The following is a 27,192-nucleotide window of genomic DNA, read 5'->3' as shown; positions in this document are numbered from 1 at the left end:
ATCTCTTGATATATAGATGTAGAATAAGTAAGAAAAGTACATTTTTACCTACCTGTGTATTGTCATCCTACATTGGTTGGAGCACCACAGTACTCAGCTGGTATGGATCATAGGTCGACAGTGTCTAAGTCAACACAAGTTTGACATAGACAGATGGATGACCCAAGCATAAGGTTAATTTGGAAATGGTTGACGCATGAAAAGGTCAACATGAAAAGGTCACTCATTTTGCTCACCATTCTTCTGGCAAGGTACCACGCGCTGTCATCACTTTTACTTGTGGTGGTAAAGTATGAAAAAAAAACCTCATGTCTACCTTTTCACTCATCGACCTTTGCAATGTCGACCATATGCATGTAGACCTATTGACTGTCGACCTAGACACTCTCAGCCTATCATCTGGATACCCAGGGCCGGCAACAGAAATCTTGGGACCCTGTACAATGATATTTCTGGGGCCCCACCTAATCCCAAATCCACACAACCCTCTTCTTCAGTAACCTCATTTAACCGTTTGCTGCTCCAAATCCTGTTTTCAGGTGCGGATTTATCTTGTTCTAAGACCTGCTGGACTGCCTCCTGGCTGCTGCTGGTCTGTCACTTTTACAAAAGAATGCAGAGCAGCACTACCAGCAGGCAGGCGTTCACAGAGGAACAGATGACCCGTGCATGTGCAGTAAAAGTACAGGAGCCAGAGACTGAGGCTACAACGCCAGCAGTGGGTATGGCTGTGCGCCTGGGGCCCCAGGCCGTGCGCACACACAGGGTAGACGGCTCTGAGCGCCGAGCTGCAGGGCACAAACATACACAGTAGATGGCAGTGGCACACAGTGAGTCAGTCAGAATTCAGACACACACAGATGGTACACAGTAGACGGCTGGGCCACAAGGGTCACTGACAGGCCAGCTAGTACAGGTGGTGGCCGTGGCGGGGCATGGAAGCTCTGGGGCCCGTCACACTTGTCCCCCTTGACCCCCCCTGTCGCCGGTCCTGTGGATACCAAACTAGCCCTTAATGTGGTCCACCTATGTAAGAACACAGCTATTCCACCTATCCAGATGAAAGCATGCTTAGGAGATAGCATCACTAAAAATCTGCATGGCAAATCCTAACGCGTCCACTCTTTTGGATATATACTGAACAGAATTGCTACACAAACGGTATTAGCACTCTTCTTAAACTGTACGGTCTACTTACTGGGGCAGACACTAAAGTGAATAATTAAAACATACTTTGCAAACCATTAAGTAATATGTTGGCACTATATTAATAAAGGTTAATAAATTATAGTAGCAGCAACGTATCATGCAGAACTTATATGTCAGTGATTGTTTATTCATATAAGCCACTGCCTCAATGGAGCCTACAATCCACTTTCCTATCTCTCGCTAACCTATAATAAGAAGATAGTAAACTACCAGTAGGATTTGAGGCTGCAAGGACACTGGAGCATCTACATGATGATAACGATACAAACACAGTTAAAACATACAAACTCTACCCCGATCATACAAGTCATACAATGTTGACAATGACATATACTACCACTAATTCTGTTAGTAATACTAATATAATTATTCACTTCTATAAATTCTGCAACTACTACACTGTGCACCACTACAGAGAATGTTAAATTATGTTTTGTATTATATCTTTGTTTGTTTCAGTCAAAATTCCGATATTTAATGTAGATCTGATTTTATTTTTAACTTGACTTTATATTTGTAGGCTGTCGGTAAAATCTTCTCTGGCCTTGCTCAATGTGGAGCTTGGGGCTGTTTTGATGAGTTCAATAGGATTGATGCCTCTGTGCTTTCAGTCATTTCCTCTCAGATACAGACCATACGGAATGCCCTAATCCATCACTTGAAGAAATTCCAGGTGAGTAGTGTCTATGACTGTATTTCTGGTTGTCAGACAATCCTATATTACTATATAGTTCAAATGTTGTTACCGTATATTTATTTTACTGTCTGTTGCAGTAATAATTGAGAACATGTATAAAGTATAGTACTAGCTTTAATAGTTACTATTAGCTATGTGACTTATTTTTCTCTGATTATTTGCTGTTTGGTAAATGTTTACTATAATATCGACCTATTTTCACGAAGATGTGTTTGGATCTTTTGTGTGGTCCTCTAACTTTTTATGCCTTACATATCGGCCTGTATTCAATGCAGCCTGTGAGAGGATTAAACGGCGGGGATTACAAAAACAAGCCTTTTAAACCCCGCGCCGGACGCTCACCCTATTCTACGTTCCAGGGGAATCCTCGCCGTCAGAGGACAGCGAGGATTCCCCCAAACAGCGAGGCTCGCGGTTAATGCAGGGAGCCCGCTGCATTTAGCCACAAGCCTCGCTGTTTTAGCAGCCATACATGCTGTTTCCCCTTTGCTACAAAAACCTAGCAACAGGGAAACAGCGTATGCAGTGGGTCAGTTGAATAGTAGACGTGCGATCTGTGACAGCGAGCACTTACACTGCTTGCTGTAACAGCTTGCAAATACCATTGAATATACTCCCTTGTGATATGCTGGTTTGTTTTATTATGTAGCAATATCAAAAACAATGGTTAAAAAAAAAAAAGTATAGTACTATTATGTGTCTTTGATTTTGCCCTTTGAATTGACTCTAAGAAATGTTAAAATGCAATTTTGACACCTTCTATTTTCATTCTATTAACCTTTCTTTGACTGTTCTTTGCCTCTTGGCTATTGTCAACAAAACAGTACATCATCTGTATATATGTCTAGTGTCTGTTTGTGTGTCTCCGAAAAACAATGCCATCGGTTGGCAACGAGTAAAACTACATCTTTTTCTCACACATGCACAAACACAGGGGCAATCACAAGCTAGCAGACTAGCTTTTGAAGCTTTTGCTGCGAGTCGGCTTACTAGTAACCTATACGATGTATGTGGACAGTGTAATATTGTACCATGTTAAACCATTGCAATACAAGCAGTGATGATCTGATTTGCTGTTCCATGTTTGCTATTTAGTTTGAAGGCCAGGAGATTGCCCTAGATTCTCGAATGGGGATCTTCATTACAATGAATCCTGGCTATGCTGGGCGAACAGAGCTGCCAGAATCCGTTAAGGCTCTCTTCAGGCCAGTGGTGGTCATTGTACCGGATCTCCAGCAAATCTGTGAAATCATGCTCTTTTCAGAGGGCTTTCTCTTGGCCAAGGTGAGTTGTTTGGTTACAAGTTTTCTAAAATTAAAATGTATTGAGTATTATTTTCCTATTGTTCTGTTGTGGTTAAACACTGTGTAAAGTACACAACATCATTAAAGAAATAACATGTAAATAACCACCTTTTGAATAACAGCTATGTATGAACATGATTATGTTAGCAAATTATCGAACTTATTCCAGTTTAAGTTACTTCATCACAAGTAACACAAAAATGCATTTAGCAGTCCATTTGGAACAAATTAATATTTGACTATATTTAAGATGTGTTAATTCTTATCACATGTCCTCCAATTCAGAACTTGGCTAAAAAGATGACTGTCTTGTACAAACTTGCAAGAGAGCAGCTATCCAAACAGCATCACTATGATTTTGGATTGCGTGCCCTAAAGTCTGTGCTGGTGATGGCTGGAGAGCTGAAACGAGGATCACCTGACCTGAGTGAGGTAACTGTATTGTATTTTATCCGATGAAATTGCAGTGGATAAGCAGGCTCTGTTACACAGATACAGTCGAACTTGAATAAATCTGAGATGACACATCATTCTATCTAATCCCATTGGTTAGCAGTCTCCTCTGGGACCCACTCCTGGATGCACTCACCTACAGTATATTGCAATCACTGTGGGCACTGCTGCAGAGGCTGCTCTTATCAGCGTATAAAGTACAGAGGAGTAAATCAACTGACTAAAATCCCAACATACTTCTATGCATTGAAGCCAGAAGCTGATTGAATAACTGCTTCTGTGAGATGCTTTTGATACATAACCCCTGTTGACAACTGTATTTGGTATATATAGTAAAGGGCCCCATACATCAGCAATTAATTGTGACAATTTTAAGATATGGAGATGATTGCCACAATTAATTTTAGATGTGTGGGCTCCCCCTTTTGGCAATCCCAATCAAAATCACCAATCGATTGCTTAATCAGATTTTTAAACATGTTTAATAATCTGGTATTATCTGCGGATCTTTTTTATATGTGTGGGCATTCCCAATTCATCTTCTTCATCTATTTACATTATGAACAGCTGAAATGACAATCGATTGGGCAATTTCCAGATATGAAGATGCAATCTTTAGATGGAAAAATCTGCAGATCACTGAAATAAATCTGTAATGTGTGGGCAAAGTCAAATAGATTGTAGAATCCATTTATCTGGCCAAAAAAGCCCTGGATCTGGAAATCCATTAATTGTGATTGCTGATGTATGGGGCCCATTACACCAACAGATTGGCGTTTCCTTTTAAACAATCTCAGATAGAGCAATAGGATGTACAGATGGAGCTACACTTATCCATTGCACCATCGTGCCTAAGCGAGGGTTTTGGCACACCATTTTTGTAGTGCACTCAGACGCACTGAGGTGTGTTGAGGCACATTGCACAATAGGCAATACACATCGCCACCTTCTGGTTGGATAATGCTCCACTAATTCAGCAGCGGATTGATATACAGTACAGTACAGAGGGAGCCGCGCCATTTGGCGAGAATGGAAGGTGATTGCACCTGAGATGTTTGTGCATCTCATTCTCGGCGAATGGCGCTGCGGCTCCATCTGTGCAGTACAGTACAATACAAGCTCGGGCAAATGGGCCATGTAATGTACATCGGTCAGGTGGAGCTTCCGGGGTCCCCTAACCAAAATTATTTCATAAACATAGCGTCCTGCAGTTCCCGTAGAGTAAGCATAACTGATGGCATGAGATCAATCTTCACATAGACTTATGAGCACAGTTCGCTATCACGATGTGTCAAAGGCTAGTGGATAAGTATGCCGCTCTCTATGCTCAGAGACCCGGGTATGATTCTCTAAATAACGATGTTTTTTCTCTCTATGTTTTTAGTCTAGCATTCATACATTTATACATGCTACTTTACTGTACTGTATGTTAAATAGACATTTTTCTCAGAAAATGCTATTGCATAGGTTATGCATTTACACTGTACACTTCTGTACATGCGTCTCATTACGCTATTTAAAACACATAGGCGCTATGGAGATACAGCGAGCATACAGTCACCATACTGTCTGTAGAAGGCCAGACTCAAGCACCGAGCAGGTTTAAAAAAATGTCTACCAAGCCTGAACCAGTGCTTCATTGAAGCCTACATCTATAGAGTGAGCAATGGCATAGATTTTATCCAACTAAGGGAAATGCTGAAGGTGCATCTCATTACGCTAGTTGACACCACAGGGGCTGTTGACAAAGGAACAGACACGGCAGTGATCAACCCGCAGCTCCTGCCCCCTACCTGCACCGCTGTCCAGGTTTGGGCACACATACTGTGCAACACAGAGCTGAGCACCTGGCAGGAGCTGACCCATCTGAGGCAGGATTGCTTACCGTCGCCTCCATGCAGTACAGCAATAGCAACCTGGCTGCAGAGGAAGCCAGAAGCACTTCCACAAAGCCCTGGTTCACGCTCTATAGCCATTTTGTTAATCTGCTTGGTGCATGAATCTGGCCTGCTCGTACTGTAAGTCATTCATACTGTAGCATAATTCTGTGTTTTTGTGTTCTGTGAAGCACAATGAGATGCACCTATAGAAGTGCCCTCACACGTGGAACCTATACCGTTGCTAGCTCCATATTTGTGGGCTCCCATGAAGCCATGGCTGGCACCTGGTAGACATTTTGCTCAAGTCTGGCCTGCTCGTACTGTATGACATTCCTACTGTACAGTGGAGCTATGTTTGCCCAAGGCAGGCATTTAGACCAAATTGGTCCCCCTCTATAAATGTTCTTATAGCCTATGCAATGCTATGATGATAATATAATACATGTTTAAATTACTATGTTTTAGGATGTTGTGTTGATGAGAGCTCTGAGGGACATGAATTTACCCAAGTTTGTGTTTGAGGATGTCCCTCTGTTCCTTGGTTTAATCTCTGATTTGTTCCCGGGATTGGACTGCCCCCGTGTTCGTTACCCCAAATTTAATGATGCTGTGGAAGAAGCTCTTCAAGAGAACAACTATATACTGCTGCCTGTTCAGGTAAATGTATATTTCTAACAGTAATGAGCTGATGGCAGATTTTTGCCATATTGGAAAATGAGAAGATTTTCCTCAATGCAAAGACCAAGAAAGAAGAGTAAAGTTTAGCAAGGAGTTTTTTAATACTTTTTTATGTACAAATAGGAGCAATTGCATAATTTTAGCCTTTCTAGGATACGGCAAACAAATTATTACTTATTACTGTATGTTTTTAAATAAAAGTATCGGTATTATGAGTCTAAATTATATTATTTTCATGAAAATGTTAATTATTTAAAGATTTTTATATTTTATATAGGTGGACAAAGTTGTTCAGATGTACGAAACAATGCTGACTCGTCACACCACTATGATAGTTGGGCCCACCGGAGGGGGTAAATCTGTCGTAATTAACAGTTTGTGCTTGGCCCAGACTAAGTAAGTGATGTGTCTATTTTGTAGCATTATGTAGCATTATGTATAGTAAATGTTGTAATGGGAGAATAAAAAAGTGAATTATACATTAATTTTTTTTTTTTTGTTACCAGACTTGGGCTTATGACAAAGCTATATACACTGAATCCCAAAGCCATGAGTGTGATTGAGCTATATGGTATCCTGGACCCAACAACCAGAGACTGGACAGATGGGGTCCTTTCTAATATCTTCAGGGAAATCAACAAACCCACTGATAAAAAAGAGAGAAGGTAAAACCCACTCGGCAAATCTATTAGCTTTGTATGTATATTATTGCCAACTGTGATGAAGTTCATTTAATACCAGAAAAGTGTACGATCTGACTTAGTGCAGAACAGAATTATCGCCTTGTGTTTAATCTCCCTATGATGGGCATGAACATGAAAACAGGAGCAGAGCATGCTGAAAACTAGCAACCTCATCTAAAACAGGAAGCTTAACCCTTTATGACCCCTTGTCCATTCAAATGGATATTATTAAAAATGTATTGAGTAGACTGTATTGTGAAGATGGTTTCTTTTCAAATCCCAATGTCCATTTAATGTACGAAAATATTGTGAAAATGTTCCCATAAAAATGCTGGGCGTCCCCCTGCAGAGGCAGGCATGGCAATGCCTGTTGGGGGCAGACGGCTGACGTCACATCAGCACCTGCCCCCTATTCGGTCATCTCCATCCCACATAAAAATAAGTATAGACTTGCTTTTATCCACAAATGGAGGAGAAATCATTAGATGATGAGCGATTATCGAATGATTTTTTCTCCGTGTGCCGGAATGTGAGGGGATGTGTATGCGTACACATCCCCTCGTATGCAAATGCAGGGATTTACGTGGCAGGGGTTGGTGTGGTCGGACGGCGGGTGGTGTTAACCTGTTCGCTAGGCTTCAAACATACGCAGCCTAGTGAACAGGTCTGAATCGGGCCCTTAGCAAACTTATCTGTCTGCTTTACCAGTGTCATCGCTGGGATACACTCAAAACATGCAGTGTGTATTCTTACAGTGGCACTAGTGAATATGTGTGCAGGCTTAGTCTTTCTGCACCTCTCTTATATCAGTCCATAGAACCCAGCAGTGTGTCAGTACTATGTAGCTTTGGGAATAAAGAACACTGCATGCTGGAACTTGTTGCTCTAGTATAACTGTAGAACCATACAACAGGTTGCCTTCCTCTGCTGTGCAACATCACATAGAGGGAGTCGCCATACTGTGACACCCTACCTATTCAGCACCTGAATGGACAGCTGAGAAAAATGCATAACTCAATACTGCATTAGCAAATCAACCTACACATGAATAACAAGTTTAATTTGCTTCTGCCAATAATGGCTAGATAATAATTAAAAATGTCTTTATGAATGCAAACACTTTGTAAATAAAGCTGCCACACTTCTGTAGTTTGCACTCCTTTTATAGCATTTCACTGCTTGTTTGCAGGTACATATTATTTGATGGACATGTGGACGCTCTCTGGGTGGAAAATATGAACTCTGTAATGGACGATAACAAGCTATTGACCTTGGCAAACGGAGAAAGAATACGACTTCAACCACACTGCGCCCTATTATTTGAGGTCTAGGCTATTTTCATCCTGGTAATGATTTTCACTATCTACAGTCTGTTACACAAGTAAATCATCTGTTTCTGTGGTTTCTTTAGGTTGGGGATTTACAATATGCTTCTCCTGCGACTGTATCCCGCTGCGGAATGGTCTTTGTAGATCCTAAAAACCTTAAATACCGACCTTACTGGCAGAAGTGGGTCAACAATAGGCAGAACAAGGTAAATATACGTGCAGAATGCTTTATCATTAATTACAATGGTCCTGATGCTGAGTGAGTATTATTTATTACCAGTTATTTATATGGCACCTACTCCACATTAACCCTATTATGTTTCTACTATGTTTCTACTTGTACATTTTTCCTTATGAAGCTGAACAATGTGTTACTTTGTCTTACTCTCCTAATCACTGGATTGAATTATTTAACATTGCTAGTTACTTTTTGTTATTTTAGCAAGAGCACATTGAATTAAATCGCTTATTTGAGAAATATGTTCCTCACTGCCTTGAAATGATTGTTGAAGGAATTCTGGATGGGAAACAAGGAGAAAAGTTAAAAACTATTGTTCCTCAAACCGATCTAAACATGGTAATTATAAATAATGTTTGTGGTAGTTTGTATGTGTTACCCACCCAATTCTCCACTCAACCTTGTGTGACAATAATACTGGATTCCCCAGGGTACATAGATAGATAGAGATCCCACTTATACTAAACCCAGAAACACAATACCCATTTTATGCCCTCCCCTTATTCAATTGTCTTACTTACCTGCTAATGCCAAATGATATTCCTAAAGATTATCGGTATGGTGCTTGCCACTAACATTATTCTACTTGGCTCTCTAGTCTATGAAAGACCAAATCGAGAATTTCGTATGAAATACAAAACTCCATAGATAATGGGCATATCAATAATGCGTACAGGGTATTTGCACACATGGGCAGACCCTGCACCCATTCAAAATATTTACCTCTCCATTTGCACTGCAGAGATTAATGAAACATGGTGCATATGTCATGTTTCCAGAGGTCTGCGTATGCTCACAACAGAAATCATTCAGAAAATGGTGTAGGATGAGCAAGTTCACAGTAAACTCTGGCAAGGGCCAGAGTCTACTGTAGAACAAAAGTGTGTGTGAGAGAGAGAGAGAGAGAGAGAGAGAGAGAGAGAGAGAGAGAGAAGGGCCCCAAATGGAGGATGCACATGGGAATTCCCTTCTCTCGATCCACCCCCTGCACAGTTTTGATAAAAATAAATTGACAGCTTACAAAAATAAAAGATATATATAATCATTATGTTCTTAACTTTCTAGGTGACACAATTGTCCATGATGCTGGATGCTTTAATTGAAAAAGAAGTTGAAGATATTGATGTGTTGGAATGCTACTTTATAGAAGCTTTGTATTGCTCTTTGGGAGCGACACTACTTGAAACCGGAAGAGTTAAATTTGATGAGTACATGAAACGTTTAGCATCAATGTCAACTATTTACGATGAGCAGGCCCTGGCGGGACCGGGGGAGCTTCCAGGTTTGTTTAATTCTGTTCATTACACCAAGAAGGTGTATAGTAGGAAGCTAATCGTCTGAATCTGTGTTTTCATTATAGGTCAGCTGCCCACCATTTATGACTTTCATTTTGATATTGAGAAAAAAAAATGGATACCTTGGAGTAAATTGGTTCCAGAATACATACATAAATCAGATGTGAAATTTATTGATATTCTAGGTAAGTGTGAAAGTCTAGGTACTTATTGCCACAACCTGTGCATTTAAAACTGGATGTTTGGGAAATTTAGGGTCAAAATGGGGTGGAAAGATCAATCTAGTTTTAACCAGGAAGAGATTTCACTATAATCTCAACCCTTTAGTTCTTTCTGTATAGACTCCATTATCAAAGTAAAGACTGAATGCCCTTTGTCAGAGCTTTGGTAAAAAAAAAACACCATAATATATGACCGGGGACTTCAGTAGACCTATAATGTAGTTCAGATCAATGATTTCTGTCGCCCAGACTTCTGAAGTGTAACTGAGTCACTGAGCTCAGAATATAATTTGGTGTACTTCCAGCAAATGTGCCATTAGGTGAGCAGCAATGCTTACTGTTTTTCTAAGGGTATGTAGCTTGGCTCCTTAGATAACCAAATCTATTTCCATGGATGGATTGGAGGTTTGCTTTATGGAATTAGGACCCCTAGTTTTTTTCTGGGGAAAATAAGGAATGATATCCTATCTAGGACCTCAAAACCTGAGCCCCTTAACTGCCAAAAATAACTTATTCCCAAGCTGGCCTATCTAATCATTTTATACACTTTGGTGTTGAACAAGTAATTTCATTATTTTTATTAATGTAACCCCTTTTAACACTGTAACGGTAACTTCTCACTACCTGATGAGGTCACCTGGCCCTGGTAGTTGGGCCCATATTTTTTGGACCAAAATTATGGTAAGCACCTTTTACTCCATGTTAAATTGCAGAGTTTATTATAATTGTTCTAATTTCCAGTGTCCTTAGTGTTTACAGTGTGCATCTGCATTTTCTCTTAATTTCTGCTTTTAATTATTGTACTAGTTTACTGTTACCTGATGATATTACCCTTGTTTTCATGGTTTCTACAGTATATTAATTAAACATTTATTTATATAATTGTGCTGATGACCATACTTTGTGTGTTCAAGTTCCCACAGTAGACACTACACGCACCACGTGGCTGTTGGAGCAGATGGTGAAAATTAAACGTCCAGTAGTTCTTGTTGGTGAATCTGGTACATCTAAAACATCAACTACAATGAATCTCTTAAGGAACCTAAACAGTGATAACACGGTATACATAAAAAAAAAATGAGTGTATCATATGTATTCATAATATATTAAATATTGTCTCATTTAAATAGCTCATTTTCTATTTAAGATACAGTATTTAAGGTAAAATACAATTAGCTGTGGTAAATTATTAATCAGGGGGAAAAAAAGTTTTTTTCAGGATGTTTTTCCCAATGTTTGGCAATTGAACACTTACCCACCTTTTTTATATCTTGGCAGAAAACTGTACTCTTTTTAAGTGAAAACACAGGATCCAGGATAATGTGTTATCTCGGGCATGAAAAAATGGCCTTTTGGGATTTTGTTTTCCTGCCTCTGGGCAGTTGAAACAAAATCTCTGATCTTGCTGCCTATGGGTGTTAATTTAAATACCCCCCAGGGATTAATTAGCCAGGGTAATTTACATTGGCTAATTGAGCTTCCCTCATAATGATAGTAAAATTGTTTGTTTTTATTAATTGAATTATATAGTTTTGTTTTTCCTCTAGGATTCTACTATTTTTTATTTACTGTATCTTTCCTCCAATACTCCTCAATACAGCTAAACTCTCCTTACTTTTAGCCCCTTTAGCTTCTCATGAAGATCTCATTTAGTAGCACATTCAATGACAATGTCTATTATACACCTTGGGGGTTATTCTGGTTCACTTGCAAGGGCAAATTCACCCTCAGATGGACAAAACCATGTGCACTGCAGGGAGTCTGATGTAACATGTGCAAAGAGAGTTAGATTTGGGTGAGTTATTTTGTTTCTGTGAAGGGTAAATACTGGCTGCTTTATTTTTACACTGCAATATAGAAGTACACCCCTCCCAAATCTAACTCTCTCTACGCATGTTAAATCTGCCCCACCTGCAGTGCATATGGTTTTGTCCATTAGAGAGTGAATTTGTCTTTGCAAGTGAACCAGAATAATCCCCCTAGATCACCACTTATGCTTCAAATATAACACAATTCCATCAAGGTTGGTTATGAAGAAGAAGGTATAAACCAGCCATTGAAAAGAGTGTTTTTTAATGTTTCATTTAATTGCTAAGCATATGATTTTATGTCAGTGCTAAAGTATACAAATTTTGGGAAAGGAACACATTCAGCGCCAAGCTGGCACATAATATTGTAATAGACAATTTTATGTGAATTTTTGTTGCCTCTGTTTTCTAGTTTGCAGGATGAGTTTATTAATATTAATAATAATAATAATAATAATAATAAAAACAACTGTAGTTGTAGTAGTATTTCTATAGCACTCTTTCTTTAAGGCGTACTTAAGGTGCTTAATTTTTTTAGGTATAAGGTTATATTATTTAATGTATATTTTTCTTTGGTTATAGTTACATTGGACTGGTTTTGTTCACACATCCATAGACTGTGAGCAATATCAGTACCAGGAATAAGTGAATCTGCCTCTTTGTAGTCACTCTTAATATACAGAGTTTATTTCCAAATACAATTGGAAAACTGTCACAGTGCAGACACTTGCACATATAGTTAAATTCTGTATATAGGTCCACCTTTTCAATAATGACACAAGACTCAATCTAGTAAAATATCAAAAAATATAAACACATAATAATGAAAGAAATATACAAAAATATATACACATACAGAAATCACATGTATTATGATAAAGCAATATAACTGGAAAAAGCTGGCATCCCAGCTATTTAAGTGAATGAAGTGGTACTCTTTACCTAGAACGGCGCCCATCGCGGTGATCGCGACATCGCGGGCAGCACATAAACGGCCGTGACGCGATGCCCGCGATCACCGCGATTTTCCCATAGGGAACAATGTTAAAAAGCCTAATTGACCGCGATTTTGCATTCAATGCCTCAATGCCCGCGATTTTCCTATAGGAATCAATGTTAAATGGGCTACAGAGCTCAAATAGCCCCAATTAACCCTTAAATGTCCCCCCAATTTTTGTACGCCACCCCACGATCCACGCCAACCCGAAGCGTGGCGAGCGCAGCGAGCCCGCGAGGGGCGGCGGTACGCGTCCTCCGACCTTTTCATGCCCTACTATCCACGTCGGCGTGGAGTTGAGAATAGAATAGTGTGGCGAGCGCAGCGAGCCACCGAGCCCGAAGCGTGGCGAGCGCAGCGAGCCCCGCGAGGGGACGCGGATACCTTCACAGTTATACGCGTCCCCTCGCGGACTTCACAGGTGTCCGTGGCGACGCGGACACCTGTGAAGCCCGCGAAGGGACGCGTTTACCTGTGAAGGTATCCGCGTCCCCTCGCGGGGCTCGCTGCGCTCGCCACGCTTCGGGCTCGGTGGCTCGCTGCGCTCGCCACACTATTCTATTCTCAACTCCACGCCGACGTGGATAGTAGGGCATGAAAAGGTCGGAGGACGCGTACCGCCGCCCCTCGCGGGCTCGCTGCGCTCGCCACGCTTCGGGTTGGCGTGGATCGTGGGGTGGCGTACAAAAATTGGGGGGACATTTAAGGGTTAATTGGGGCTATTTGGGCTCTGTAGCCCATTTAACATTGATTCCTATGGGAAAATCGCGGGCATTGAGGCATTTTACAGTAAAATCGCGGTCAATCAGGCTTTTTAACATTGTTCCCTATGGGAAAATCGCGGTAATCGCGGGTACCCGATTTTGATGTACCCGCGATTTACCCGCGATGCCCGCGATTACCGCGATTTTTTACCCCCGACGCCCGCGATTCTGATCGCGGGCGCCGTTCTAGGTAAAGAGTACCAATGAAGTTAATGCAAACGTAAAGTTAGTATTCTAAGTGGTTATTCCTCCAATGCACCTATAATAGGGCTTCAGCATATGCAGAGTTAATGGCGGTAAGCCGATTGACCGGCTTTGAATTGTACAGCACACAATGAGCTCACCTGCATGGAGGATCAGAGCGTCTTGGATTTGATGTAATAACTGAGGAGTAGATTTATTAAGCTCGGTGAAGTGATAAAGTGTCTGATTTTTATCGCCGGCCAATTAGCTCATACCTGTCATTTTTCAAACCAAGCCTGTAATGTCACAGTTAGGAGCTGATTGGCCGGTGATAAAAACCAGACACTTTATCACTTCACTGAGCTTAATAAATCTGCCCCCGAGTGTGCTATGTAAGAGCAGTAGATGATGCAGCAGGGCTGCAGGCACCTCCTGTATATGTCTCTTGCCGAGTGGTGCTGGTGTCAGGCGGGTGTTCGTTAATTGCCGGCGGTCCTCTGTTAGCAGGGCTGCAGGGAGAAAAGCCGCTTTGCTGCGCTGATTGACAGCGGTCTCCGTCAGGGGCACTGGGGCTTGGATAGAGGGCAGGTAATTGCGAGAGGTCTGGACGGTCTGCTGCTGCTGCTGAGGCCAGTTAGAATAACTGGAAACCAGGGGGGCGTCAACATGTTGCGTCTCCTAGTTAACGTCTGGTTTTTCAAAATGCCACGGTTTTGATGACTGATTATCTCAATCACCTGTCAGTAAGATATTTTAGACAAGCGACCAATTATGTATTCAAATGTGTATAAAAAATTGGTAAAAGCTATAAAATATCATACAATAAACACTAAGTAGTTTTATTTAATAAAAAAAATTGGAGAACAATAATAAGCAATTAATTAATAAATAAGTTTGTCATCAAAGTATTTGTGTACAATTGGGTTAAATCCATATTTATATGCAAATATTTGGTGGATTTTTGTATTAAATATATAGAATATGCTTATTAGCATTCAATACAATAAGGGAAAAAAAGAATGATATAGATTATAAATATAATTATACATAATTTAAAAAGCAGAGAGCTGAAGATTTTAATGCAGGGTGTCAAAGAAAGAGAGACATTTGTATAGCAAATCTTTGAAACTTTTTATTGCTGTAACAATGTATATACTGTAGGTAACACAAATGTATCTAAAGTTTCAGTATATTTTGGTTTAGAATAATATAATCATTCCTATTTTGAATATCAAAATAGGTACTTAGAGAGCACATGTGTATAAAGAAAATAAATATGAAAATTAATTAAATAAAAATAAATATAATGTTAGAAATAAAAATAATAATAGAGATAAATATAAACAATAATAAAAGTAAAATATAAATAATAATAAAAATAAATAGAAAATAAATATAAATCTATATATTCAAATACAGATATTTTCCTGAAGTTAACTTAAATCCATGCACACGCCTGGTAAATTGGAATGGGGTGGCAGGGGCAACCAAGTCCCTACTGGGTTCAAGAAAGTCCTGTTCACATAATTAGATGTGGACACAACCCCCATTAAGTGTTGTAGGAGTCATATCTATTGTGGAGAGCTGCTTAAGCAATATGTAGTGATGATTATAACATTTGCATTTGATTGGCTAATAGTGTCTTGACCCTTGCCGCTGATAGTACTTTCATCACCAACCATTATGATTATACCATATCAAGTTCTGGCTGTCTATTCGCATAAATTAATTGTCAAGGAGTTATTTGTTACACTCCTACATTTTACATCTTCTTTAGTATTAGTGCTTGAAGTGTGTCACATTTTATCACCATAAATTTCTTATGGACCTTTTCCACATACAATGCTTGTAAACTGCTGTTTAGTTAAACAGGGGAAAGGAACATCATAGACCAAGATTATCTTTTGTTTCATTTTTGTGGTGTTGGCAAGTTTCCTATAGTACCCTATTTCATAAACCACTAAAATATAAATGTAACCAATTAATAACCATTTAAATAAAATCTTCTACGTTCAATGTCTTGGCAGATTCTTTTGACTATCAATTTTTCCTCTCGTACGACCTCTATGGACATCCAAAGAAATCTGGAAGCCAATGTAGAGAAACGTACAAAGGATACCTATGGGCCACCTATGGGAAAACGTTTGCTGGTGTTCATGGATGACATGAATATGCCAAAGGTTAGTTTACTTATGACAATTTATCAATATTGTCTCCAAACATCTGTATGATGTTCATACTTGAAAATATCAGCCTAATTCTGAGTCGTATGCAAAGTTGCAGAAAGCCGCAGAAGAAATATCTACTGCCTTATGCTATTGCGAGAAGTCCATTTTAATAACAGAATCACTATTTTTATAGAATTATATCTAAAGGATTTTTCACGTAATTAATATTGAGAGTCCATAGTTTTAGATTATTAATCAAATATACATTTCTGGCATACAGAGCCTACCAATATGTAATGTTGATCTCTATTTTATATTTAGGTGGACGAATATGGAACACAACAGCCAATTGCCCTGCTAAAGTTGCTACTGGAGAAGGGCGGCATGTATGACCGTGGCAAAGAGCTTAACTGCAAGTTCCTCCGGGATCTTGGATTTATAGCTGCAATGGGAAAAGCTGGTGGTGGCCGTAATGAAGTGGACACACGATTTATTTCCCTTTTTACCGTATTTAATGTACTATTCCCTTCAGAAGAGTCCTTGCACCGTATTTATTTCTCTATCTTACATGGACACATATTGGTAATTTGAACATCTCAGACTTGAGCAAAAATACTTTGTTTATTTTCTGTTTATATATAGCAATATAAATGCATAATTTAGAACTACTAAGGAGCAGATTGTTGTTCGCTAACATTTTTTGCCCATTACAGTAGGCTGCTTGCACCTCTATAGACTGCGAGCAGAATCAACCTTTTGTAGTTGATGCACAGAAGCTAGTTGAATAGGTCCTGACCGCTTCGGTGCTCATTTAAATTTGCCCCAAATGGAATTTTGTGTACTTCTATATTTAAATCTAGAAATATTGTGACCAGGATAAATTGTAACAAAATAAGGATATTTTAAATGAAAATGATCAAAATATCCGCTTCTATCCTCTACAGATATTTAATGAAGATATCCAGGCTATTTGTGATAGTTTGACTTCTTGTACTCTTGAGCTTTATAAAATGATTGTTCGGGATCTTCCTCCAACACCTTCAAAGTTCCATTATATATTTAACCTTCGAGACCTCTCTCGTGTATTTAATGGATTGGTTTTAACGACCCCAGAAAGGTATTTTAAATGTAGTTTTATAACTTGGCATGTTGTTGTTTTGTTCAGTTTGATTTATTGTAGCAGAACAATATGATTCAGAATTGACTGCAATAGCTCTTTGAATTGCAGATGTAAAACACATTTATTTAACAAGCCAGAATTTGGAATTATGTAACTATTATTAGATGCATAAAATACATACACTTACAGTACACACCATGTTATTCATAACCAGGCTTCAATAAAATGTAAAAACATGTCTAATACATCAGATCCAATGCTTCATCTCCAAATAAATGAGTCTGCTTAAACTAGGGTTTAGGGAACTTTTTACCTTTTACCCCAAAAAATATTTAGATATGCCAACGTTACCCCCTTGATTTGAAAGGAAGCAAAACATATACAGGGGAGGAGGGTAAAAATAGGTATGGCTAGCGCTACTCACCCCAAAAGAGATGTTGCACTGACCCCAGAGGTGGTGCCTGTCACCATCCAGCAACTCCAGCAGATGCCCTTTCCCCCACAGCAGAGTGTCAGAGGCAGGGGGAAGATTGTCTCCAGCAGATGACTGTCCCCACATGATGACTGTCCCCACATGATGACTGGATGACATGACGACTGGATGCCCGAATCCCCTCACTAGCATGTAAGGGGATGTGTACGCGAACGTAGGGAGAAATCATTTGGTGGTCGCTGCCAATCTAATGATTTCTGCAGCCTTCGCTCTGAAAAGAAAGCCCATACTTACTTTTCAGATGCCTCCTATCCACCAAATTGGGGGCGGTGCTGACATCATGTGACGGTAGCCGCCCGCCCTGAGCAGGCATCGCCACACCTGTGTTCTCAGGGGAACGCCTAGCGTTTTTATGGGGACGCCCATAACACGCTGGGCGTTCCTCTACAGACCCCAAACATTGGGAAGGGGCTGAATTCGGACCAATACAAATGGGTCTAAATTGCTCCATATGCGTACAACTCAAAATCAGGTCTATCAGATGTGGCAATATGCTGTTGTTGGTGAAGTGAACAAAACTCAGGCCCTTTAGCAGTCTTATGGGTAATTGTTATTGTTTATTAAACATTAGTCCTCCATACAGCAGACCCAAAAGAACATGTAAAGAAGGGCATAGCTTAAGTTAACATCTGATATAGTCCATACTAAATTTATCATGTTCTTAATGTTTAGTTATAAAATATCCTTTTTTCGGTACTTGTTTCCTAATCTAAAATCAACTCCACAACGATGTGGATAGTGGGGGTATGAAAAGGTCGGAGGACGCGTACTGCTGCCCCACGCGGGCTCGCTGATCTCGCCACGCTTCGGGTTGGCGCTGATAGTGGGGGTGGCGTTGACAATGGGGGTGCATTTAACATTGTAAGCACCCATCAGGGTTGTACAATTAAAAAATCGCATCGCATGCCATTTGCTGGCATGCGATGCTATGCGATATTTAATTGTACATTCTGGGTCATTTACCTGAATATCGCATCGCATACCATCGCATCGCATATCATCGCATACCTTATGGCATGGTATGCGATGGGCGACGTGCTAGGAAACAAATACCCTTTTTTCTCTTATGTATATGTGAGATAAATCTTTAATCTTTATGTATTGCATTGTACTTTAGATTTCAGACAGTGGCACAGATGGTGAGAGTATGGAGGAATGAGGCGCTACGAGTTTTCCATGATAGGCTTATCAATGAAGACGATAAGAAAGTGGTAATTGACACTTATAATATTATTGATTATTTTATTTTTTGGGGACAATGTCAGCTATATTTCTGCAGATTTAAGCTTACCTTCTTAAAGAGACACAATTATATAAATCTATCAATATTTTATTTCCCTTTCAATACATTTTTTGGTACTTGTTTCCTAGCACGGCACCCACGATATTAAGTTGTATGGCATCGCATCGCATGCCATATGCCCGCATGCAATGCGATGCGATTTTAAATTGTATAAGCCCCTATACAATTTTTAATTGTATAAGCACCCTAATGGGTGCTTACAATGTTAAATGCACCCCCTTGCCACCCCCACTATCAATGGCAACCCGAAGCGTGGCGAGCGGAGCGAGCCGGCGAGGGGCGGCGGTACGCGTCCTCCGACCTTTTCATATCCCCACTATCCACGTCGGTGTGGAGTTGATTTTATAAAGTGTGGCGAGCGCAGCGAGCCACCGAGGCCGAAGCGTGGCGAGCGCACGCGTATTACTTTACATGTATTCCGCATCTGCTCGCCACACTATCTAAAATCAACTCCACGCCGACGTGTATAGTGGGGGTATGAAAAGGTCGGAGGACGCGTAGCGCCACGCTTCGGGTTGGCGTTGATAGTGGGGGTGGCGTGGGGGTACTTTTAACATTGTTGTGGGTGCTTATACAATTAATTATCTTATAGGGGGCACATTTAAACACATTAAAAACACCCATTAGGGTGCTTATACAATTTTAAATCGTATACCATTGTATATGGCATACAATGGCATACAATGCGATTGTATACAATTTAAAATTGTATTACATCGGCTGCCATCGCGTAACATCGCAACGCATACCATCGTATGCCTTATGGTATGCGATGCGATGGGCGCCGTGCTAGGAAACAAGTACCCATTTTTTTTTTGTGGCATGTATATGGACGTACATGACAGAGACTTGTTACAATACCAATGGCTCCTCACTGAAGAACAGTATTCACGTGCCTCTGCCTATGGTTTGCCATAAATTGCTAAAAACTCTGGGGTTGGAGGGTTCTGCTCATATCCCTGTTTGCAACCCTGGCCGTTTTTTCCAGAGGAAGGAGCGGTGCTCTGAGAGACCAGCTCCAGCTGAAGATGGTGTTTAGTTTGCTAAATATTAGATAGCCCTCCTGAACCGCTAATAAGGAATGGCCCATTATGTAAAACATGCAGAAACTAACACTTTAGTGATGATAAATAGACCCTTAGTTAATTGTGTCTCCTAAGTAAATTTCAGGGGGTATTCGGTTGATAGGTTGGTTGACAGCGTCTTGGTCTACAGTCAATAGGTTGACACCATACGGACAAAGGGAACTACAACTGGCAATATAAAAAGACAGTAATTTGAGATGTCAATCCCGGGATTGATTTGGTTAGTGGCACTGGCACTGGCAGGACTCAGCGGCTGCTCTCCAACCTATGCCCCTCGATCTAGTCTTTATCTCTGTCGTCGTCCCCCCCCCCCCCCAAGTCATTATCTTTTTTTCGCCCACTCCCTAACTCCTTATATTTTTCTCAATCAGGTCCAGTGTGTTCACCGGCCTTTAGAACTCAACTATATTTATTGTTTATTGTATGCATCTAAAAGCCTATTATTGTAAGTTAAAGGTGATACAAAATCAACAGAGGTTGAATGCAGGTGCAAAGATTCAGAGAATTCTAAGTCAATACATCCAGGTCACAAATGCAAAACCTCTTAACGTGGATGCTTAAGTGATGCCAAGACTAGTTACTGAAAACAAGTTGATGTTCACGGTCTGTCAGAAGGCATCGGTTTAGTTCTGTAGGAGTTTAGTTCTTGTACATATAAAGTTGAGGACTGTGTATACACTAGACCAGGCATGTCCAACCTGCGGCCCTCCAGATGTTGTGAAACTACACATCCCAGCATGCCTTGCCATAGTATTGCTATTAGGGAATGCTAAAACTATTGCAAGGCATGCTGGGATGTGTAGTTTCACAACATCTGGAGGGCCGCAGGTTGGACATGCCTGCACTAGACCATGGTATATACACTTTGCTATTTTATTAGTAATCTGTCAAATACTTGCATTTAACTTATAGTAGTAACTAATACAACCTGCTTCCATTCACCATAAAGGTACAAGCCAACATTCAGAGTTTGATAGAGGAACATTTTAAAGCGGACTTAGAACATGCCATGAGAGACCCCATTCTGTTTGGAGATTACAGAACAGCAATGGATGAAGGAGAACCTCGGGTATATGAGGACATTTTAGATTATGAAGCAGCCAAAGCTCTCTTTCAGGTGAGATGATCCAGCTAGTATGTTTAACAACAACAACCATGTTCTGTATCACATAAGTAAACAATATTTGCTTTGCCATAAATGCCTGATTTATTTTTGTTCTTTAAAACCATAAGGATGTGTGTATATAATGGTTATTGTTTGCAGGAAATTCTTGAGGAATACAATGAAAACAAGAGCAAAATGAACTTGGTTCTTTTTGATGATGCACTGGAGCATTTAACTCGTATACACCGCATTATAAGGATGGACCGCGGTCATGCGCTGATGGTTGGCGTAGGAGGCTCAGGGAAGCAATCTCTTGCTCGATTAGCTGCCTTTGCTGCTGGATATGAGGTTTGGTTACATTATTATCAGCTGTATCCGATTCATTTCCAGGGCTGTCAGGTAACTGTAAAGACAATTCCTTTCTATTAGGTTTTTGAAATTGTTCTGAGTCGGGGGTATGGAGAGAATAGTTTCCGTGAAGATCTGAAGACTCTTTACATGAAACTTGGTCTGGAGAACAAGAAAATGGTTTTCCTCTTTACAGATGCTCACGTAGCAGAAGAAGGATTTCTGGAACTTATCAACAACATGTTAACATCGGGTAGGTTTACTTATTCAGCACCTCTGAATATTTTGGGGCACTATCCATATTCAGAATTAGATGGAGATCTCTGCTTGTAATCACATAGTTGGCCGCATCTATGTGACTGTTCCGTCACCCTCCAGTCACTGGTGTAAATTTTCGTCATCATCATTCGTATGCATTTGCACAAGCCTATACTTGCTGTAGGAGATGTGACCTCAGTCAGGCGGGTCTCTGCATAAGCTCACCTCCTAGAAGCCTAAAATTCTTCCCACATGTCCATGGCTGCGGGGCTGTTCAATTAGTCCCTAAGGCAACCTGTTGTAGCTAATGAGTAATTTTTCCTTGTTAAATAGCTTGTTTTTAGGTGATTCGACTGTGATAATCCATAGATTCGAGTACGTATCCTGGATTCTATGTATTAATACAAGCCATAAACAGGTGCCACTACCTCAGCCTTATGCCCTGGGTGATGGTACCACTCGCACACCTCTAGTTTTGGCTCTGCGGACAACACATTTGCATGAGGAACACATACTCTAGGTTTTAAAGTAAAAATATAAGAAAAAAAAACCTGATATGATTTAAAAGTTTATTAAAATAACGTTTTTTTTAAATCTTTTTTAATATAATATAAAATGCCAAAATATAACATATCTATGAAACAGTACATTATTCATCCAGTCCCAACCTCTCCTGTAAGCACACATTACTGCTGCTATGAAAGTGAAAGGCATTAAACAAACAGAATATTATAAGAACAAAATTCACCTTGTGTTGTACAGTATTTCCCTTTTGTGTGGGCTGACTGACAGCAGTCCTGTGCCCTTGACTCCAGACCCCTGGATTGTCTGAGACTGTTGGACGTGCCATATTAGTGCAGCAGAACATGTGTTTGAAACCCCTACAGTAGGGGAATATGCACAGCAGCATAAAGTGTTGCAGTTTTTGAATTTGTTTTCTGATAAAATAGGTATTTATTCAATTAAACCATATTTCAGATGAGTACATTTCTGTACTTTTATTTCTATGATAAAGCTGGTTTTAATTATTTTAAAAATCTAAAATATTCTTTGTCCATATTAACTTAATCTGTTTTTCCTAAAATCAGTATTTGCCCTTTATGTCAGACCTGTTCCCTTCCAGTATTCCTAATCCTTCTGTATATAGCTACTGGTCTAGGATAAGGCTAAGAAAGTAATCAGGCGTGCCAAGGCACAAGCTGAGGAGAAAATGGCTCAGTCGGTAGATAAAGGAAACAAAACTTTTTTAAGTATATAAGTGAAAGGAGAAAATCAAATGGAGGAATAATAAGACTGCGGACAGACACTGAGAATTTGGTGGAGGGAGACAAGGCAATTGCAGATCATCTAAATAATTACTTTTGCTCTGTATTCACTATAGAAGGAGAAGGGAAGGGACCACAGTTAAGTTGCAAGGACATTCATAAAAATAAGGTAGATGGAGGTACATTTACTAGGGAGAAAGTCCTAACAGAACTTTCAAGACTGAAAGTGGATAAATCAATGGGGCCAGACGGAGTGCATCCAAGGATACTAAAAGAACTAAAAGATGTGTTGGTAGCGCCATTAACAGATTTATTCAACCAGTCACTAGATACAGGTGCAGTTCCAGAGAACTGGAGAAAAGCAAATGTAGTTCCACTGCACAAAAGCGGAAGCAAAGAAGAAGCAAGTAACTACAGACCAGTGAGCCTTACATCAGTAGTAGGGAAAATAATGGAAACACTATTAAAAGAAAGAATAGTGGAACATCCTAAATTAAACAACTTACAGGATCCAAAACAGCATGGTTTTACTGCAGGGAGATCATGCCAAACAAGTCTCATTGACTTTTTTGACTCCGTGACCAAAATACTAGATGAAGGGGGGGCTGTAGATGTGGCATATCTAGACTTTAGTAAGGCATTTGACACTGTCCCACATCGCAGGCTGCTAAATAAACTTGAAAGTGTGGGATTGGATTATAAAACAATTAAATGGATAAGAACCTGGTTGCAGGATAGGAAACAGACAGTTGTCGTAAATGGAGTGCATTCTATGGAGGGACATGTTACCAGTGAAGTACCCCAGGGATCTGTACTTGGACCAGTGCTCTTTAATATCTTTGTTAGTGACATTGCAAATGGTATTGAAGGGAAAGTATGCCTTTTTGCAGATGATACAAAGATATGCAACAGAGTAGACACACCAGGAGGGGTAAATCAAATGACTGATGATCTAAGTAAACTTGAGAATTGGTCAAGAGAATGGCAACTACAGTTTAATGCTAAAAAATGCAAAATTATGCACTTGGGACTCAAAAACCCAAAGGCTCAATATAGTATCAAGGGTACTATAATGGAAACTACTGAGGAGGAAAGAGTTCTAGGAGTCACTATTTCAAGTGACTTAAAGGCAGGGAGGCAATGTAACAAAGCAATGAGGAAGGCTAGTCAGATGCTTGGTTGCATAGGGAGAGGAATCAGTAGCAGAAAAAAAGACGTAATAATGCCACTTTATAGGTCATTGGTACGACCTCATCTGGAATACTGTGTCCAGTTCTGGAGACCATATCTTCAGAAGGATATAAATACATTGGAGAGTGTACAAAGAAGGGCAACTAAAATGGTTCATGGCCTACATCACAAAACTTACCTGGATAGACTAAAAGATCTTAACATGTACAGTTTGGAGCAGAGAAGGGAAAGGGGGGACATGATAGAAATCTTCAAATATATCAAGGGTTTTAACATAGTACAGGTGGGAAATTTTCTTCAAAGGAAAACAAGTAATAAAACACGAGGACATGCACTGAAACTGGAGGGAGGTAGGTTCAGGGGAAATGTTAGAAAGAATTACTTCACAGAAAGGGTAGTGGATAAGTGGAATAGCCTCCCATCAGAGGTGGTAGAGGCTAAGACAGTAGAACAATTTAAACATGCTTGGGATAGGCATATGAATATCCTTACAAAGAAATAAGGATTAAAAAGGGTTGAGTTTACCTGAAGGGTAAAAAAGGGGCAGACTAGATGAGCCAAATGGTTCTTATCTGCCGTCAAATTCTATGTTTCTATGTTTCTAAGCGCTTGCTGCCACGGCAGGATTAACCTCCTTGGATTTTGTAAGGAAACACATTTTTGTTTTACCCAGGGTACATTTTGTATGTACAGCATTACCCAGCCTTACAGTTCAGGCACTTTTAATAAATGAATCTCTGTCACAGTCCACCACAGAGCACACTTAGGGGGGTATTCAATGTCAGGGTACGGCTGTCGAACAAGCTCGACAGCTGTGCCCCTGTCCCGTTCTCGCTTTGCTCGATGTGAGCTCGGCGGTCGGGATTCAATGTCCCGGCCGCCGAAAGGCGAGAAGGGGGCGTGGCCGCGAGTTGAGGACGGAAATAGACGAGCTCCGGCAGGGAGCTCGCCTATTTCCGGCTTTTCTCGGCAGAACGAGCCCGACAGCTTGTGCTGTCGGGCTCGTTCTGCAGAGAACCCCTGTTCAATGCTGTCAGGGAAGACAGCATTGAATAGGGCCCCGCAGCCATCTCCCCGTCGGGAGATGGCTGCGGGAGATCGACCGACATTGCATACTCCCCTAAATTGACACTACCTCCCAAAAATAATTTATTCTTTAAATAAATCCTCAGTAATACCTGTCTCCCTGCATGATTAATTAGAAACATTTTCACCTCTGTAAAACCACACATCCTAATGTTCAATGTTTTGTAATTGGGACATGACCCCTGCCAGAAGCCACAATTACCTAATCAGTTAAGGGAATGGCTGCATCATACACCGCATACTGTGGGTTGAACTGGAGGCCTCCACTGACACACATCTGTGTAACATTGCAGCCCTCACAGTGCATCCAAATGCCTGCCACTCTGAGGGAGGTGGAGCAGCTCCCCCTCATCCTATGCATTGCAAAACACAGAGCGTTCTGATGGAACTCATTGTCTGTGGAGCACGTGGCAGTTGCTGTAGACAGCAAACAGCTGTCTTAAAAAAAAACAACTTGGTTCATCGAGGCCTGTATACTCATTACCCCCAGTATGTACCATGGTCCACTGCCTACCCCTGTGCAACACTGTGTTGCTCATGGTAGACTTACAGTGAGTAGGACATACCTTCCAATACTCTGGCATACAGGAAAAATTTACAGTGCATACGGGAAGTATTAACAGCGCTTCACTTTTTCCACATTTTGTTATGTTACAGCCTTATTCCAAAATTAGCAACAACAAAAAAGTGGAACAGCGCTGTGCAAAATAACTGTATAATTTATTTAAGATAATCACATATATGGCCAGCAACACAGACAAGACTAACCTATATTAAAATGAGTAAATACTCAATTTCCCTTTGCTCCTTCTGTTAGAATGGTTAGTATGCATGCAATCTTTAATAAAACATCCTTTGATAGGAAATAAACGGTTAGTTTGTTTAATTTGTATCCAGTTATTTTGAGTCCCCCACTTATGTGCACATATTAGTGGTATTACAGCTAAATTGAGGCCCAGCACAAGTAAGGGATCCGGCTTCCAGTACCTGATGAGTTACTCCGACCGCTGGTGCAGTCTTTACAATTGCGGTCTTGTCAGAGAGTTCTCACTGGTTCCGGTTCTGTGTGCTGCCAGTAGCAACCCCTGTAGGCCCTTTACGCATTTCTCCGCCTTCTCTGTGGTCAGCGGCTTCCTCAGGAGGTGTGTGATCAAATTGAGCTGTAATACCACTAATATGTGCACATAAGTGGGGGACTCAAAATAACTGTGAATACAAATTAAATATACTAACCGGTTATTTCCTATCAAAGGATGTTTTATTAAAGAATGCATGCATAGTAACCATTCTAACATAGTAACCATAGTAACCATCCCCAGAAGGATCAAGGGGAAATTAATTATTTACTCATTTTAATGTATGTTAGTCTTGTAAAGTATTCGTTTTAGAGAGGCGTCCCATCTCCATCTGTTGACACACCCGGGTCTCAAGGCAAACACAAGATTTATACAGGGGTTCCCATAAATATATCACTTACTGTATATGGTGCGGTACTCCTTTTATAAAATACATTGATATCTTGACTTTTGCAACGCTACTGCAGAGGATGCCGTTTGTACGCTAGAAGTTTACCACCTTTTGAAGTGACCTGTATTATGTGAGGGCACCCTGTTACAGTATGTCATGTTTTTTTTATAAGTGGTATACTAAAGTTATTGTTACACTATTTCTGACACTACATTCCATATCAATTATTAGTTTGTGTTATCAAATGATAGATAAACTCCATAGAGAGGGAGATGTAGATGTCCTCTAGAGAGGGAGAGATGATGGATAAATAAATAGATACTGTAGATGTAGAAACCCCACTAGTGAAAAAGAAAAGCGATAGCTAAATTAGATATACAGACATATAGTCTCCCGAGGGAGAGAAAGAGACTAGAGATAAATTACACATAAATCCAAAACTTACTCATATGGAAAGTGGTTAAATGAGCTTTCTTGATTATAATGTGATTTGTCACAAATTACATACAGCACTGGAACAGCAAGGAACGCTAGCATAGTCCTACTGTAGCACATCATTTATGTA

At 40.3% G+C, this 27,192-nt stretch overlaps 1 protein-coding gene across 1 annotated transcript in view; it reads left to right on the top strand.

Annotated features, from left to right (window-relative positions):
• DNAH10 (dynein axonemal heavy chain 10) overlaps nt 1-27,192 on the top strand; it is a 156,841-nt gene that overhangs the window by 80,063 nt on the left and 49,586 nt on the right. Inside the window, exons 34-52 of the mRNA XM_083150976.1 lie at nt 1,730-1,882; nt 3,002-3,190; nt 3,496-3,642; nt 6,009-6,200; nt 6,499-6,617; nt 6,728-6,886; nt 8,094-8,229; nt 8,316-8,438; nt 8,675-8,809; nt 9,536-9,752; nt 9,831-9,950; nt 10,901-11,046; nt 15,766-15,918; nt 16,228-16,488; nt 16,851-17,023; nt 18,637-18,730; nt 20,857-21,024; nt 21,172-21,360; nt 21,442-21,613. Coding sequence (XP_083007102.1) covers nt 1,730-1,882; nt 3,002-3,190; nt 3,496-3,642; nt 6,009-6,200; nt 6,499-6,617; nt 6,728-6,886; nt 8,094-8,229; nt 8,316-8,438; nt 8,675-8,809; nt 9,536-9,752; nt 9,831-9,950; nt 10,901-11,046; nt 15,766-15,918; nt 16,228-16,488; nt 16,851-17,023; nt 18,637-18,730; nt 20,857-21,024; nt 21,172-21,360; nt 21,442-21,613 — 3,046 coding nt within the window. The remainder of the gene's footprint in view (nt 1-1,729; nt 1,883-3,001; nt 3,191-3,495; nt 3,643-6,008; nt 6,201-6,498; nt 6,618-6,727; nt 6,887-8,093; nt 8,230-8,315; nt 8,439-8,674; nt 8,810-9,535; nt 9,753-9,830; nt 9,951-10,900; nt 11,047-15,765; nt 15,919-16,227; nt 16,489-16,850; nt 17,024-18,636; nt 18,731-20,856; nt 21,025-21,171; nt 21,361-21,441; nt 21,614-27,192) is intronic.

This window comes from Crinia signifera, chromosome 1 (genome assembly GCF_055691185.1).
Source record: "Crinia signifera chromosome 1, ASM5569118v1, whole genome shotgun sequence".
In the NCBI taxonomy this organism is placed as follows: Eukaryota; Metazoa; Chordata; class Amphibia; order Anura; family Myobatrachidae; genus Crinia; species Crinia signifera.
Note: the sequence above shows the minus strand (reverse complement) of the source record. Positions and strands in the feature narration are given on the sequence as shown.